The 17,668-nt window shown below is 47.7% G+C and overlaps 1 protein-coding gene across 2 annotated transcripts in view; it reads right to left on the bottom strand.

The window, feature by feature from the left end:
- Nucleotides 1–17,668, bottom strand: part of EML6 (EMAP like 6) — a 319,300-nt gene that overhangs the window by 18,113 nt on the left and 283,519 nt on the right. The window contains exons 28-32 of one of the 2 annotated variants that reach the window (XM_060027574.1): nt 11,550–11,558; nt 10,637–10,715; nt 7,366–7,495; nt 5,735–5,833; nt 4,552–4,725 (exon numbers count right to left, since the gene is read on the bottom strand). In XM_060027574.1, the coding sequence (XP_059883557.1) occupies nt 4,552–4,725; nt 5,735–5,833; nt 7,366–7,495; nt 10,637–10,715; nt 11,550–11,558 (491 nt within the window). The remainder of the gene's footprint in view (nt 1–4,551; nt 4,726–5,734; nt 5,834–7,365; nt 7,496–10,636; nt 10,716–11,549; nt 11,559–17,668) is intronic. The other variant, XM_060027575.1, reaches the window with a different exon arrangement.

Below are 17,668 nucleotides of genomic sequence, written 5' to 3' on the forward strand. Positions count from 1 at the left end.
GTCTTGGCGTGTTTCTCCTTGGATTTATCCTGCATGGGACTCTGTGCTTTCTGGACTTGATTGACTATTTCCTTTCCCATATTAGGGAATTTTTCAACTATAATCTCTTCAAATATTTTCTCAGTCCCTTTTTTTTCTCTTCTTCTTCTGGGACCCCTATAATTCAAATGTTGGTGCATTTAAAGTTGTCCCAGAGGTCTCTCAGACTGTCCTCAATTCTTTTCATTCTTTTTTCTTTATTCTGCTCTGCAGTAGTTATTTCCAGTATTTTATTTTCCAGGTCACTTATCCATTCTTGTGCCTGTTATTCTGCTATTGATTCCTTCTAGAGAATTTTAAATTTCATTTACTGTGTTTTTTTTATCATTGTTTGTTTGCTCTTTAGTTCTTCTAAGTCCTTGTTAAACGTTTCTTGTATTTTCTCCATTCCATTTCCAAGATTTTGGATCATCTTTACTATCATTACTCTGAATTCTTTTTCAGGTAGACTGCCTATTTCCTCTTCATTTGTTTGGTCTGGTGGGTTTTTACCTTGCTCCTTCATCTGCTGCGTATTTCTCTGTCTTCTCATTTTGCTTAACTTACTGTGTTTGGGGTCTCCTTTTCGCAGGCTGCAGGTTCTTAGTTCCCGTTGTTTTTGGTGTCCGTCCCCAGTGGGTAAGGTTGGTTCAGTGGGTTGTGTAGGCTTCCTGGTAGAGGGGACTGGTGCCTGTGTTCTGGTGGATGAGGCTGGATCTTATCTTTCTGGTGGGTAGGACCGAGTCTGGTGGTATGTTTTGGGGTGTCTGTGACCTTATTATGATTTTCGGCAGTCTCTCTGCTAATGGGTGGAGTTGTGTTCCTGTCTTCCTAGTTGTTTGGCATGGGGTGTCCATCACTGGAGCTTGCTGGTTGTTGAGTGGAGCTGGGTCTTAGTGTTGAGATGGAGATCTCTGGGAGAGCTCTTGCCGACTGATATTATGTGGAGCTGGGAGGTAGAGCAATGTCCTGAACTCGGCTCTCCCGCTACTGAGGCTCAGGCCTGACACACGGCTAGAGCATCAAGACCCTGTCAGCCACACAGCTCAGAAGAAAAGGGAGAAAAAAAGAAAGAAAGAAAGAAAAAAGTAAAACAAAATAAAATCGTTATTAAAATTTAAAAAATTATGAAAACAAAAAATAAAAAGAAGACAGCAAGCAAGCCAATAAACAAATCTACCAATGATAGTAAGCTCTAAATACTAAACTAAGATAAACATAAAACCAGAAACAAATTATATGCAGAAAGCAAACCTCAAGTCTACAGTTGCTCCCAAAGTCTACCACCTCAGATTTGGGGTGATTCATTGTCTATTCATGTATTCCACAGATGCAGGGTACATCAAGTTGATTGTGGAGCTTTAATCCGCTGCTCCTGAGGCTGCTGGGAGAGATTTCCCTTTCTCTTCTTTGTTCGCACAGCTCGTGGGGTTCAGCTTTGGATTTGGCCCTGCCTGTGTGTGCAGGTCGCCTGAGGGGATCTGTTCATCGCTCAGACAGGACGGGGTTAAAGTAATAGCTGATTAGGGGGCTCTGGCTCATTCAGGCCGGGGGGAGGGAGGGGTACGGATGCGGGGCGAGCCTGGGGCAGCAGAGACCGGCGGGACGTTGCACCAGCCTGAGGCGCGCCGTGCGTTCTCCCGGGGAAGTTGTCCCTGGATCCCGGGACCCTGGCAGTGGCGGGCTGCACAGACTCCAGGGAGTGGAGGTGTGGATAGTGACCTGTGCTTGCAAACAGGCTTCTTGGTGGCTGCAGCAGCAGCCTTAGTGTCTCATGCCCGTCTCTGGGGTCCGCGCTGATAGCCACGGCTCGCGCCCATCTCTGGAGCTCGTTTAGGCGGTGCTCTGAATCTCCTCTCCTCGCGCACCACGAAACAATGGTCTCTTGCCTCTTCAGCAGCTCCAGACTTTTTCCCGGACTCCCTCCCGGCTAGCTGTGGCGCACTAGCCCCTTCAGGCTGTGATCCTGCTACCAACCCCAGTCCTCTCCTTGTGATCCGACCGAAGCCCGAGCCTCAGCTCCCAGCCCCGCCCACCCCGGCGGGGGAGCAGACAAGCCTCTAGGGCTGGTGAGTGCCGGTCGGCTCCAATCCTCTGTGAGGGAATCTCTCCACTTTGCCCCCCGCACCCCTGTTGCTGCGCTCTCCTCCATGGCTCCGCCGCTTCTCTGCCGCCGCTCCGTCTCTGCCTGAGAAGGGGCTTCCTAGTGTGTGGAAACCTTTCCTCCTTCACAGCTCCCTCCCAGTGGTGCAGGTCCCATCCCTATCCTTTTGTCTCTGTTGTTTCTTTTTTCTTTTGCCCTACCCAGGTACGTGGGGGGTTTCTTGCCTTTTGGGAGGTCTGAGGTCTTCTGCCAGCGTTCAGTAGGTGTTCTGTAGCAGTTGTTCCACATGTAGATGTATTTCTGATGTACTTGTGAGGAGGAAGGTGATCTCCACGTCTTATTCCTCTGCCATCTTGAAGGTCCTCCCTTGAGTTTTTAATGTTTATTTTAAACTTCTTTTCTTTCCATTTTCTTCTTATTCTTAATGTCTTAATTCCAACTTCCTCTTAATCAATCTCCCTATATTATTTACTCACATATTTTTTTTCTTCCCCTCTTCCTCGTCACTTGTATTTATTTACTTTTAAATGGCTATTAGAGTACTGGTGGGTTCTTAACATGGCTGGGCCTGTAGCCAGCCCTCAGACACTCCCTCCTGGAATCCCTTCCCAGGAATGGCTGGGGAGACCTTCAGGTTACCTCTCAGGGCAGTAAATTCTCTCCCTGCAGATGGAATGCCTGACTTACTGGAACAGATTCCTCACAACCTAGGGCTCAGAGCTTTTAAAAACCATGGTCCCCAAGGATACTATAAACTAATTTAAAAAACAAACAACAGACTGGAAGAAAACATATGCGATGCTTTAAAAGACAATCAGTAAAGAGCTACAAGGCATAAGCAAAAGACAACCCTCCCACCCACAGAAAAAAAAAGGATTTGAACAGCTGAACTGCAGAAGCAGCAATGTAAGTGGCCAATAAAGACATGGAAAGAGGATTAATTTCAGCAATCATGGGGAAAATACAAAATAAATAACATGCACATTTCTTCTAATCCACTGTTTGCTTTTGCCTTGTTTTAATCTCATGGACACTTCTAATTGTGAAGATGCCTGTCTCCCTCTTTGCACTGGCTTCCAGGTTGCTCAGAACAAATTTCATACACGTATCTAGGACCTGACAACATGCATTTTATATATTAAGCTCATTTTTTTATTCCATTTAATTTTGTTTCACACACACACAGACACACACACACACACACCCCCAAGAGTTCCACAAGATAATTTGTTAAAGACAAATGAGAAATGAATAATACGCTCTCTAATGATAACAAAGAATGGCTATAAACCTCCCTCAAAACTACATTATTTATCTGTAAGCAGGACTTGAAGTGAAGGCAAAAACCACACATAATCAGCTCAGAAGAGCTGCTGGTTGGTGTCAGGCTATGAGACATTATCGCTGACTTAGAACCCTTCCATACAGACAAATGCTGGTTCCAACAAAGATAATGGGAGAAAATTACCAAAGGAAAGATTTCTCTTTTTCCTGGGAGCTTATTTAAAAGTCCTGGCTCCACCAATCCACTTGGGAAGTCAGAAGGGGCCCTAGGTGAGCAAGAGACAAGGCAGGGACAGGTACTGTGCTGGGGCAGGTACTGTGCTGGGGCAGGTACTGTGCTGGGACAGGTACTGTGCTGGGGCAGGTACTGTGCTGGGGCAGGTACTGTGCCTGAGATCATGCACAGATCTCCCTCTGAGATCACGGGACTCGAGAAGCCCTGGATTGGAGAAGTGCTTCCTCTGTGCCTGCCTGGCTTAGCATGCCCCAGATATAGGCGGCCCGGCTGGAGACAGACCTCATTATTAACTAACTGGATCCGCTTTTGCCACCCTGAGAATATACATGGAAGATTGCATATATCTGATCCAAAGAAGACCGTAAATTTAGTAGCAGCCTGTGTGCATGCACATATTGGGGGAGGACAAGATAGAAATCTTGTCACATTAAATGTAAGCCTTAATTATAAGGTGAATCCCCATTTCAAAAATGTTAATAAAAAGAGTTTCTAAGACTATGGTGATAAAACCCCATCCCAGTTCCTGTAAGAAGGCAATCAGGGTGACAAAGCTGCAGCAGGATCCAGGGTTCACCAGACAGACAAGGAAGTTTGGGTAGGTAGGTGATTAGGACAGACATGGTGGAGGCTGCTGCCTCCTGTCTGAGGAGGGAGCCAGCCAGCACTGAGCCACTTTCCCAAAGTGCCCAAAGCCCCTTCACTGACCAGCTCAGGACTCCAGAGGCCATGGGGTCCAGGGATGCAGTGGCAGCTGATGAGCAGCTTCTCTAGGATCCCAAGAGCCCTGGTTTCTGCTGATGCGGCAGCAGTGCCTATGGTGGGCCGTGGAGTGAGGCAGATCTAGGTTGGAGCCCAGCCCATGCCACAAACAAGCCTCCCAGAGGGACAGAAAGCCCGCTTCCCTTACCCTCCTGCCAGCGCCAGACGGTGATGGTGTGCTCGGGGTCCACGCCCACTGACACCAGCAGCTTCCCGGTTGCGCTGAAGTTGATGTAATTCACCCCCTTCGAGTGGAAGCACCGCAGCACGGAGAGGGTGTGTTTGGTCATGGCGTCCCACACGTGGATGGAAGGTGTTGCTCCTGAATGTGGGAGGTACGACGAAGAGCTAAGGCTGGGGAATGGCGGAGCCGAGGCAACGCTGACGCTCACCTAAAAGCCGCTTTAGGACAGGTGTTCGGGGCGTTACAGTGACGGGGGCTAAGAGACCTATGGCCTGGCCTGGCCGGAGGTGAGAGACAACGGGAAACATCTGCTGTGCTTTCAGAGGCAGAGACCTAAGGGTGTTTATGTCCAACACACACACTCGAGGTGGAGTATACACAAAGGAAACTGGTGAGGTCAATGATTTGTATCTGCAACTCAGCCAGGTACAATCAGCAAACGAGGTACATCGACATGGTTTCGCTGTGCAGATTCAAACTACTCACAGATGCGACAGCCTTACCTGGGGTCTCCGTAATATCACCTGCATTGGATGAGCAATGGCAATGAGGAAGCGTCAAGGGAAAACAATAGCTAAAATAAGTCATGTTTCTAAGAGTGAAGCACTTAACACCAGCATCAGAAAGTTCCAAATTAAATTTTAAAATGGGCATGGGTTCAATGAAAACAAGCAGGAAGATATGTTTGGAAAAATTGCCTTTGAAATGACAGAGTTAAAAGAAAACAACCACCACTCTTCACAAATGTGAATCAGTTCACATTTGTCATTGGCATTTTCCTAGAGTGAGAAGAGCCAGGCACACATATTGGAATCTACCCTTGCCAAGCGCAACCTCCAGGCTTCAGATGTGGGGCTCTTCACTTGACACCTGGGCTCTGAAAAATTATTCTCACAAGTCCCCAGGGATGGGGGCCACCCGTTTATTTGGATGATGAGGCTCTGGTCTGACTTAATGGTCCTTCAGGTCACCAATCACTGGTTGTGTCAACTCAGGCAACATTGATACATTCAGGGCTCAAAAAATCAAGAGTGACATCGACAAAGGGTGGATACCAATGACCTGCCCGCTGCCTCCCCAGTAACTGCTGCTAAGTCAACGTCTCTGCTCAGCTGGGAGAGCCTCGGCGGCTGCAGGACCCTCCTACCTATCTGGCTGGTGGCCACCACGTTTCTGTACTTGGGGTGCTGGTTCACCGTGAGGCAGAGGATGTCATCCGTGTGCTCCAGGTAGAAGCTCTGGCTCCCTAGGAGAGACGGGGCAGGGTGAGCAGGGGACTGAAAGAGCTCTTGGGGCAACCCCAAAGCTTTGTGTGAGTCTTTGGAAAGGCCTTGTAAAAGCGAGAGCTTAAAGTGCCGAACTCTCACTTTAGGAATCATCCTTAGGGAGATGGGAGATCCTTTTTTACATTGACACATTCTGTCCCAGGATCGGGAGGAGAGCTGGTGTCTGTTATCTAATCTAAACACACAAGTTCCACTTCAATCCTTCTGCATCCTGGGTGGCGCCACAGCACAGCCCAAGTGCACAGGCTTCCAGAGTCCAGAACGGTTCCTCCTCCTGCAGCCCAGTACCCACGGCTTCTGAGTGTCTCTTCCTCTGGGCAGGGCAGGGAGGGGGCACCTGGAGATAGCGCTTTGCTGAGCAAAATGGCACTACATACTAATTGGAAAGGGAAGACTAAACAGGAGAATACTTAGGAAATCCCTTTTAATCATCTTTATCTATCAAAGTGCTAATCTCCTGGGTGCCTGGATAGCACAGGTGATGGCTTCACCCCCCTGAAGCCCTATGTCAACATGTGTCACAGGAAGTGGAGGAAAGGACAGGAAAAGCTTTATCGTCTATTGCAGCAAACAGTTTGCTGACTGCCCAAGTGGTCACTGTAAACCCACCCAAATGCACAGGAACTGAGAGGTGAGTGATGGCATGGAATACAGCACATTGCCACTAACCTGGTAACATGTGGCTAGAAAATTGAGCAAAATGTATAGAAAATTCCAAGGCCCCCCCTCGCCCCCCAAAACCAAATCATTATGTGCCCAGTGATTTTACTGTCTAAAAAAATCTATGCATGAACTACAAAAAACTATGAAGGAGCATAAAAATTTGAGAGGAAGAAAAGGTTTGTTTTAAGATATAAAGCAAATAAAGGCGACATGTTACCGTGTTTAAATCTTGTGGTAAAAATAAGCGTGTCTATTAAATTAGTTTCTGAATGATTCTTTTTGCTTGAGGTGTTTCTTTTTAAACTTTTTTTTTAAATTTAAGAGTCATTCTATAGTTAAGGGACATTTTAGGTATTCTTGTTTATTGTTCTCATTCTCACTGTGAATGTGGTTAACTATTCAAAACAAACAAAACTTGAAAATCTGAGTTGCTAAAAATTTTGGTGACTGTTAAAAATCAATGAGAAAAGTTCCCTCATTTTTTGTTCTTGGTTACTGCCTATAAGGGTTTCTCTACTCCCCACACCCTCCTTCTGGCTTCCCTCCATCCCTCTCGGCCTCCATGGAGCTGATGGAAACACCGACACCTCCCTTCCAGGGCCTGAGATGAGATGTGGCTGGGTGAGGGATAAAGAGAAAGAGGGTCTGACTCTGGGAACGTGGGCCTGAGCATCTTCCAGGACTAAATGACACCAGTCTGGAATGGAGTGGAATGGCTCTAAAGGGAAGAGAGAGCTTAAGCTTTGGGGCATCTAACCACTGGGAAAGTGCATAAAAGGGCTAAAATAAAAGCCTGTGTTCAGATGGCGGTTTCTCCCAACCCATTTACCTGTGGACAGGTTCTGAACGATGCCGGCCGCGGCCGCGTGGAATATGATGTCAGCACCGTCATTCAGGTAATGCAGGTTATTGCGACAGTCAAACCCTCTGTAGCCAAACACGTGGTCGAGAGCCAGCTCCTACATTCCCACACAAGGATGAAAGGGTCCTTAGAGGAAGTAACGGCACAGGAACAAACCCGCACTTCGGGGACACGCATGTCATGGGAACCATGAGGCTGGTGAGACAGCCAACCACTCACTCCTTGACCAGCTGGGGATACAGTGCAACCCTTTACTTCCTTGACATAATAGGGGGACAGGCTAACATGTAGAATTACAGTGAGTTTTCGAAATAGAAAAGATTTGCTTCCTTGCTTCTCAGGCGAGGCAAAGCCTACCAAGGTGATACCCGGTAAAGGTTACCCAGAAGTTTTACGTCTGCGCCTTGGCAGGTGCTCTCGAAGGTGAGCTGAATGGTGTCTCAGAGCTCTGCTCTGATTCGCCCAGATGCAGCAGGGACCGGCAGAGCACAGCACTGAGGCAAATGCAATGCTCGTTCTGTTGCTTGGTGCTTGCCCTACAAAGTTTCTACACCATCTACATTCTTTTCTCCCCAACAACTAGATACTGTTCTAGGTTTACAGTCTTTCTCTTCTTCCTGTCTTGTCTTCCACGACAAAAGCAGTGACTGATTCAGATCAGCTCTGTTCTTGATTCGACTTGACACACCTGTACTGTTGGCAGCTCTTCTGCACCGGGCACTTTGCTGGTTGGGGCTTGCGGGGGGAGGGATACAAGATTAAGAAGATGTGGGTCCCTTTTCTCTAGGTTCCCTGATTCTAGCCTTTTCTCTCTCCAAAGCTTGCGAATTGCAAACATCAGATTAATTCTAAAATACCACACCTCCTTACTCAAAAGCATTCAATGACTTTCACTACCTATGGGAAAGTCCAGACTCCTTAAGTTGGCACAATCAGGCCCTATTCTCACATCTCCTGTGACCCTTGGTCAAGCTGACACGTCCATTTAGCCCACGTATCAGGAGGTTTCCTATTTTTATGACTTTTTTTTTTTAAATTATCTCTCACCTGGAAAGCCCTTCTTCTCCTTTCAACTGAGCGAGCGGCTACCCACCTCTAGTCTCTTCCCCACCCCATGTGTTTCCCAGAAACTGCGTGTGTAATATGTGATTCCCCAGCCTAGGTGGACAACTGACTCAAGCTGGGCCAATCAGATAGTTTCCGCCAGGAATTTAGAATTGAGGACCCTGGTAAGAGATGTAAAACTTGGGCACTGGATAGCACCACAGTCTACTAAAGAAGTTCAAGAAGTCTGCAGGAAAAGAGACGAATGCATCAGGCATGCACGAGGCCCTGCTGGGCAGAAAGAGGCACCATCTTGGCTCAGGGCAGCTTTTCAGCTCCTGGACCCTATCTTTCCTGAAGTTCAGCTGTATTTCTTGACCTGTGCTGTGTTCTATGATAAACCCCCCGCAACATATTTCTCTTTTCCAATACAAATGTTTCAGATAGATTTTCCTGCCTCGGGAGTTCGGAGCACAGCAGAGGAGAGAGATGAGTAGGGAACTATGGTAGTAGAGCCCGACAAGGGTGTGGAGGAGGGGGTGTGGGGAGGGTGGAGTACAGGAGGGTTAGGGCGGGGAGCATCAGGGAAGATTGCACAGAGAAGGGCTTGGAAGGGTGGGGTGTGGGGAGGAAGAGGAGGAGGCTTCTCAGCATAAGGAGCTTGAAATCACAGGGGCCTGAAAGTCCCAGGCAGCCTCAGAGAACATTCATGGCTGTGGGGTTAGACACATGAGTTGCAGTGGAGAATCTCAGGTGATGAGCTAGGAAGGGGGCTCCTGGGTGAGGTTCTGAAACCATGAGCTTGGATCCCATCAGGAATGTGGGAATCTCCTGGGTCTTAAAGCTGGGGTGAGGCATGAAGAGTTGTATTTTCAAGAGCTAACTCTGTGGGCAGCAAAGGCATGTGTCAAAGAGGAAAGGGAAAAGTCTGGAGGCAGAAAGAACAGTTAGGAGGCCTCTTTCAGAAAACAGCAGGTCCCCTGGAGCTGCCATCCTAACAACTGAGTACAAAGCCCTCTCCACTTACTGGCTTGGTGATCTTGGGCTGGGGCCTAACATATCACTTGACTTCTCTGATCTATAGTGTTCTCATCTGTAAAATGGAACAATAATGGTACCCACCTTGTAGGTAGATGTGAGGCATGTGTGAAATACTTGGTGGGAAGTATATATACAGCAAGGTACTGGCACACGGCAAGGGCTCAAACAACATTAGAGACAGTGAATAAGCCTGCACTCTCTACGCACCCCACTCCCTGAGTGGTACTAGGTACAGGGAAAAGGGGCCAGGTCTGGGACATTTTTAAGTTAGTACCCATAGGACCTGGGAAGGGTCTGAAGGAACCCTTCAAGGCAGGGCTGAAAGAACGTGACCCAGGGGATGTGGGGATGGGACTCTGGTCACTGCTGGGGGACACAGTACTGTGTGGAAGGGAGAGAGGATAAGGGAGAGCCATCGGGTCCAGTTAGGGTCACTTGAAGGCATCTGTGGCAGGGGTCCCCAACCCCCAGGCCACAGACCAGTGCCTGTTAGGAACCCGGCCACACAGCAGGAGGTGAGCAGCGGGTGAGCGATAGAAGCTTCACCTGTATTTACAGCCGCTCCCCATGGCTCTCATTACCACCTGAGCTCTGCCTCCTGTCACATCAGCAGCCGCATTAGATTCTCATAGGAGCGTGAACCCTACTGCGAACTGCGCATGCGAGGGGTCTAGGTTGTGTGCTCCTTATGAGAATCTAGTGCCTGATGATCTGAGGTGGAGCTGAGGCAGTGATGCTAGCACTGGGGAGCGGCTGCAAATACAGATTATCATTAGCAGAGAGGTCTGACTGCACAGAGGCCATAATAAATCAATTGCTTGCAGACTCATATCAAAACCCTATCAGTGAGTGGCAAGTGACAACAAGCTCAGGGCTCCCACTGATTCTGCATTATGGTGAGCTGTATAATTATTTCATTAAATATTACAGTGTAATAATAATAGAAGCACACAATAAATGTAATGCACTTGAATCATCCCCAAACCATCTGCACCTCCCCCCGCATCCGCAGAAAAACTGTCTTCCACGAAACCAGTCCATGGTGCCCAAAAGGTTGGGGACCGCTGTGTGGGAATTGCAGATGGTGATGTCCACCAGGCAGATCTTAGAACATCGATATCAGATTAAAAGCAAAATAGTTGAACCTCCTCACCTCAACCAATTTCTTTTTTTTGGTGATACTGTTCTTCTGGAGTTTCTCAGGCTGGGGAGCTGCTCTGCTAACGGGTGGTCTAGAACAGAGAGTGGCCAAAAGAAACACAGTGTTGAACAAAAGGCAGCAAGGTTGCTTGTCCAGCGAGGTCAGCTAAGACCAGTGCCAGGCTTTCTCCCCTCCCCCACTTGGAGGACCCCATGCCTGGGTTTGATCTGTCCTGCCCCCTCCCTCCCCCCCCACCCCCCACCCCAGGAAAAGCTGTTTCTGACATTTTGGGTCCTGGATTCACAGGCACCGGGTTGGGCTTCCCCACACGTAAGGCATCAGAGCCAGGGTCAGTCCCTCTCTCCCGGGAGCCAGGAAGAATGCGTGAGCCAGAGGGGCTGGTCTTAAAACTAAAGAGGAGCCTAAGTCTGGGAAGGAAGAGGCCACACTTCCTGAACCCACCGGCCATTCTTCAGACAGGGATGTACCAACACCGTTCAGAATTAGGTGGCCAGAGATCATGGAGTGTTGTGAAGTAGGACTTATAAGCCATGCCTGGGAATGGGCCCTGAAGGCCAAGTGCCCAGGTCATTCTTGCCACACAAAAGGGCACGTAGGAAGCAAAGGCATGAAAGACAGAACAAACTCCTCCACTGCCCTGTCCCTCAGGGTCATGGTCTGCATTCAACTGCTACCACCATGCCCAAGGTTACTCTTCCCTGCTTGGTTTTGGAGATCTGGGCCTCCAATTTTAATTAAGAGATTTCTTTAATGGGTAAGCCCTCAAGGACTTGTATATGAGGAGGGCGATCTTTTGGTAACAGACTTCTCTCAGAGTTTAGGGGCCCAGGGATGGACAGGTTGGCCCTGCATCTGCTCCCACCATTAGCTACGGCTCTTGGGCTATGCAAAGAGAAAGGATTACCTGGATCCCCTTGCGAGCAGCACACAAAGCCAAGTGAGAGACTTAGTACAGGTCAGAGCCACACTAGCAAGCACCTCATTCATGCACAAGCATCGTCCAAGTGAACAGACATGCCCGTGTGGCACACACCATGCTTCCCGAGCATGCCAGCAAAGAGCTAAAACAGAAATGAAAGAGTGCACCGCTCTGCAAATTCAGAAAGCTCATACCCTGGCGTCTCTGGGCAAACTCTGCACTAAAGCGCCTACAGGATAGGGAGAAAAAAGGAAGCCTTGTCACTGCTTCCGCACCCTCTACGGACTTTGCCAGTGCGCCTGGGGCCACTGCTTATTTTAGAGTGTGCTGGGGAGAAACTTGTTGTCAGAAGAACAATCACATCCTCCTGGATGTCGTTGGGAGTTAGGCACAATGGCTGCTTTGTGTCTGACTCAAGTTCAACTAATAATTTAGCCTAATCATTCGCAGTGTTTCTTGGGAGGGCAGCTTGCCTGCTGGAAGGGCTTGCGTTTTTGTGCTGGGGAGAAACAAGGTAGCTTTATTTTCTCAGAAACTCTTCAGTCAAAACATGTTATGTAATCATAAGTGATAATTGGACCAAATGGCATCACAATCACCACCGGAGAATGGGGAGAGAGTGCGTCTCTGCAAAACGACACCCCCGGCTGATATCATCGCCGCCAAATTGAGCAAAAGCGGGAGGCCGGGGGCAGGCCAGTTTTCACAATTAGACTGCCTTCGCATTAATTATCGCTTCCCGGGACATCTGCTCTTTCTTCTGTTTTAGTGGAACTTTTAAATGAAATCCGTGGGTTTCTTCTTCCACCTAAGAGTCTTCGAATGTATGACAAAAGCAAGCCAAGGTCTGAGATGGGAGCAAGGGGATGCTGGGACTAGAGCACGGTTCATAAGGCAGAATTTGAGATTACACGCCGGGCTCGTTTTCAGGGCATACCCAGGTTGTATAATATGTCACATATTATACAGTGTATACAGAGTATGCATACAAGCACAACCACTGTGTATTTATATATACAGGAGATTGTGTATATATATACACGTAGAGGCAGTCCGATGCTTTTTTTCACCTTGATTTTCAGTTAAAAACTGAAAAGTAAAGCAATCTCAGAATGTTTCTTTCTTATTTCACAAGCATGTTTACAGCTGTATTGCTTCAAAACGGAAGATGAGGGGGCAAAAGGCAGAAACCTGCATTGTGGCAAATTCAGCAGAGTGTAAGTACAGACCCTTCACGGTTGTGAATTCTGCATGAACGCTTAGTTCTAGATGCTCATTGAACACCTGGGCTTTTTGCAGAGTGCTGTGCATACTTACTTGACAATTCCCTGCCTCCAAAGGAAAGCAAGTTAAAACACAATACAAGCATTAAAGGCTTCTTTCCAGGCATCTATAAACAGGGTTCATAACATCAGATGTGGTAGGGACTGCCAACAATTTCAAACACAGCCAAACACTGGAGGTTTAGCATTTTTCAGTGGATCTAAATCCTTCCAGATTCAGATTCCTTTGGAAACGTGACTCTGAAAAGCTTTGCTGAGGTGGGAAAGAGTAGAGTGTGTGAGAACATTCACTCACTTTTCAGTCCAATAAACTCTTTATAGCTGGTTGTTCCCAGCTGGCACACAGGACGGGAGAGGGAGGAGGCCGTGAGTGCAACTGGGAATCAGCAGGGAGGTGCAGAGAGGTTAAGGGCTGGGAAGGCGAGCCGTGGGGGAAGGGGGGAGGAGCAGAGACACGAAGGGGCCTCATGGGGGCAAGTGGGGCTCTGAAGAGACTCTGGGAAACAAAGGAGAAAGAGTTTCCATTGGGAAAGAAATTTAAGGAGGGAACCTGGCAAGAGAGCAAGCGAAGTGGATAATCAGGAGAGAGGAGGAAGGACAGGCTTGAGCTTGGAGAGGGCGGGAGTGCAGCTATTCAAGTAAGAGAGGGTGGAGGAGAGGCCTGGGAGCTCAAATGTGTGATGTGGTGTTAAGTCACGAGGCAGCCCTATTCCTCCCCAGTGCTGGGGGTGCAAGCTGCTGGAGACCCACCCCACTCCCCTGAGTGGAGTCACCACCCCAGGCCCCATGTTTCCTGTGGGCATGGAAGGACCGTGACGGGTCAATCCCAGCTGCAACCCCACTGCCCAGCAGCTCAGCTGCTGAAGAGAAAGCTTAGACACACTTGAAGACATGTGAGTGTTACCCTGACACAGGCTCTCAGCCCACAAAGGGCCCCAGGGGTGGCCAGCGCCCAGGTATTCACCTCCCCGCCCGTCGCCCCTCCCTGGGGTGCTGGGCTGGCAAAGCAAGGGGTGGAGCAGAGTACACGATGACCTGAGATGCACAGAAGAGGGTTCAATGCCAGGGCTCTTGGGGCAGCTTCTGAAGTGACTGAGGAGGTCAAGGAAGTCAGTCACAACCCAAGACGAGCGCAACGTGAGAGCCAACTAGGGAGGAAGGCTCAGAAAGCCTGTGAGAAACAGAGTCGTTCCAAGCAGCTTCTATAAAGAGAGGTGCGGGTGTGGCGGAACTCAGCTACATTTAGCCAAGAAATGCAAGTTTGGAATTGTTTTTAGTGTAGTTAGTCAGACCATGTTCAAAGTGTCCTTGGAGGAAACGTAGCTTTCTTCAGATTCCAAAATGTGCTATCAAAATGCTCTAAGAGTTTTCAAAATGTCTTGGGAAACCCAGCTATCCTTGATCCTGGTTCCAGGTGGGAACCAGTGGGTGACGTGAGCACTGTTTTAGAACTGTCCTCCAACAAGATCTATCACCCCCATGGATGGGCTGCAGGGACTCAGTGAAACCCCTGACATTCATGCCAAATTGTTTTGTACATGTACATTTTTTCTGGGGAAAGGAGGCATGTTTTAATTATATTTTCAAAGATGTCTGGAGGGAGAGAGAGAGAGACAGACAGAGAGGGGGATTGGGATCAACTAAGAACCACTGCTCCAGGAAGAGGCCAGGTTTAAGAAAAGTCTCCAAAGCCATGGGAGCTCTCTATTATCAAAACAAAAGGAACCGGATTCTGTTCAACGTATTCCCATGTTTTCTAGAACCATCTATAGAGCTGCTCAGCGAAGAAGTAGAGTTGAAAGAAGGGTGTCAGGCAGGGGAACTATGCGCTACCCTAAGAGAACCCTTCTATCTTGAAAATGCTCTTGACTGAAGCCTATAACACAGCCCTTTTTAACAAAATAGAGGTATAGTCCCAGACTTGGCCATTTTAGGTGAACATCAAGTTATTTGGGTGAAACATTGAGGGCATAAGGGACGGCGTAGAGGAAGTACAAGTAAAGGCGAAGACTACTGAAGAGGCCAGTGTAATAATCCAAGAGAGGGATGATGTATCTCTGGACTAAAGCAGTGGTTGTGGAGAAGGAGACAAGTGAATATTTAAGGAAATATTGGTGAAGTATACCGCAAAGACTTTATAATTGATTAGCTCTAGGGGATGAAGGAGGAAGAGCAATTCAAGTGGAACACCAGTTCTCTGCTTGGGCCTCTAGGTGGACGGTGGCACCGCTGACTGAGACAGGAGAAGAGTTTTGAGGGAAGATGATGAGTTCCATTTTGGCATGTCAAACTTCGGACATCTGTGGGTTGGCTATACCAGCTGGAGGTTAAACTGAGAGGTGGGACTCAGACATATGACTTTGGGAATCATCAGCCAGTAGGTAGAACATATGAATCAGGGAGAGAGTGTAAGGTGAAAAAAGAGAATGGCCAAAAGTGAAATCCTAAGGACCAACAGCATGTGAGGGGCTGGAAGAGGAAGCAGAGATGGGGCACTGGGAAGGAATGGTTGGAGAGGTTGGAGGAGGGCCAGAAGAGATTGTTTCCAAAAGGTAAGTGACAGAAGAATATCTAAAACCGCACTGTCCAATATGGTAGCACTGGCCACATGCAGCTCTTGAGCACTTGAACTGTGGCTTGTCCACATTAAGATGTGTTATAACTGCAAAGCACACACCAGGTTTCGAAGACCTAGTAAAAATAATTCAAAAAAGAATATAAATTATTTTTATATCGATTACACATCAAAATGACATTTTTATTTTTGGGGTTAAATAAAATACATTATTAAAATTAGTTTCACCGTCTCTTTTAATTTTTGCAATGTGGCTACTAGAAAAATCATATACATGGCTTGCATTATATTTCTGTTGAACAATGCTACTCTAGAAGAAACAAGTTTCTCCTTTAAACAAGACAAAGAGGAGAATGGATTGGATTTGGGAATTAGAGAGTCACCATGACAGATGGAATGGCTGGAGAGTGAAGGAGAGACTTGGTAAGGTCTTGGTGAGAAGGAGAAAAGGGAGGGAACGTGAGGGTGGGAATATGTGTATAAGTGTAAAAGCTCAGCCAGAGGTCTTGTTTTCCTCCTGAAGAGAGTTAGGCGGGGATGGGAAAGACTGGAATGTGTTTCGTGGCTGAGGACATGGACCCAGTTTTGGGCAAGTGGCAGAGGAGACATAGGAAAGAGGAGAGATGATGAGGGAGCTCGGATGGATGGGAGGCTGGGGTCCAAGCACCAGCTTGAAGGAGGGACCAGCCTTGAAGAGGAGGGGGGTCTCACTTCCTCTGAGAGGAGAAGGAAGGAGGTGAATAGTTTTTGTGGGGTGGCGAATAGAAAGGACTCTGGTAAGGGCAATCGGTACCAATGTGATTTTCTAGTCAGAAGAGTGGAGGCGTGGGGCTGTAGGAGAAATATAGGAATGGAGAGCGGAGAGGACTGAAAGAGTGGCATTTAAGGAGGCAAAAAGTGAGGCCAGGAGGGAGCTGATGAAAAAAATGGAGGTGTCTAGACACTGGATGTCTTGATGAGGATGAAGATCAAGTGTTCTGGGAACGAGAAATCTAGAGGAGAGAAGGGTAAGTCATGGAGACAGGAGCTACGGGTGATGACTTAAGCCACAGCACAGCAGGAGCTGGGGTCGGCCAGTTGACCACTAGCCAGAGACAGGAAGTTGATAAACGACAGGAAGTGGGAGGCGGAGAAGATGGCAGAGCATGATGTGAACTTCAAAGGAGTGAAGTTCCTTTGAAGTGAGCACGCCGATATGCTTCACACACACCTGCAAGAAAGCCCGAGCCTCCACACCTTACACCCAGTGACATCGTTTCAAGGGGCACAAATCGTGCACCCTAACAACTGCTTCTGCAAATACCTTCTCAGTTATCACATCAGGACCACACAATGGTAAAAAGCAGGAGGGTAAACAACCCTAGTATCACCCATTCCCTCCAAATGGAGGTCTGAGAGATGTTCAGAGACTTGATTAAAATTAGAGGACCCAATGCCGCCAGTGTCTTCTGAGAGAGAGAGAGAGAGAAGCTCCCTCTTGGTAGAAGAGCGCTTACCCATTTGTGGTATGTTCTTTAGCTCCATGTGCAAGTGGGTTTGAGTCAACTGATTCCACTGTAGGAGTATAATTTCCTAGGTGTGTTAATCTATTAAAAAGTCATTTTTTAGCACTTCATAGCACCTCTGCATTTTTATGCCCTGGAACATTCTTTGTGATAAAAAAATGAGCAAATTGTTTTCTAATGAATGGCAGGCTAAGTTCCTAAAATTATCAGTTACATAGAAGTCATTACTTTGCTTCAAACAACACAGAAAATCAAGGGGTGTGCAAAGGGAAAATCATTTATGAAGGTAGCATTAAATTCCCTTAAATCACTAACCATTCATCTTTCAGAAGAGTTACATGGCAAACAACAGGCCTTTGAAATGATTAATTTCAGCATATTGGGGTTTAATAGATATTGTAACTTCAGTTCCCTCCACCTTGTCAGAGAACAAGAAACTTGCCACCTTCTACCTGCTCAGGGCAGCTCTGAGCGTAGAACTCACAGAATTAAGGGATTCAGGGAAGAAGAATAATTTAGCCTGGAGAGAAATGCTCTGGAGTAGCAGAGCATTGCCCCGTTTGCCCTCCACGTGCTCAATCACCCTCCCAGAGTGAGATCTGAGCTTAGCTCTCATGCAACATATATGCAACTGCAGGGCTCTGTACCAAATCTTAGGCTCTTTATGGTCCCTCCACTGTGGGATGGAGTGGTTTTAACAGATCTCAGTATAGTAAATTCAGCAGCACCTGCTAGCATGAC

This window comes from Delphinus delphis, chromosome 12 (assembly GCF_949987515.2).
Source record: "Delphinus delphis chromosome 12, mDelDel1.2, whole genome shotgun sequence".
In the NCBI taxonomy this organism is placed as follows: Eukaryota; Metazoa; Chordata; class Mammalia; order Artiodactyla; family Delphinidae; genus Delphinus; species Delphinus delphis.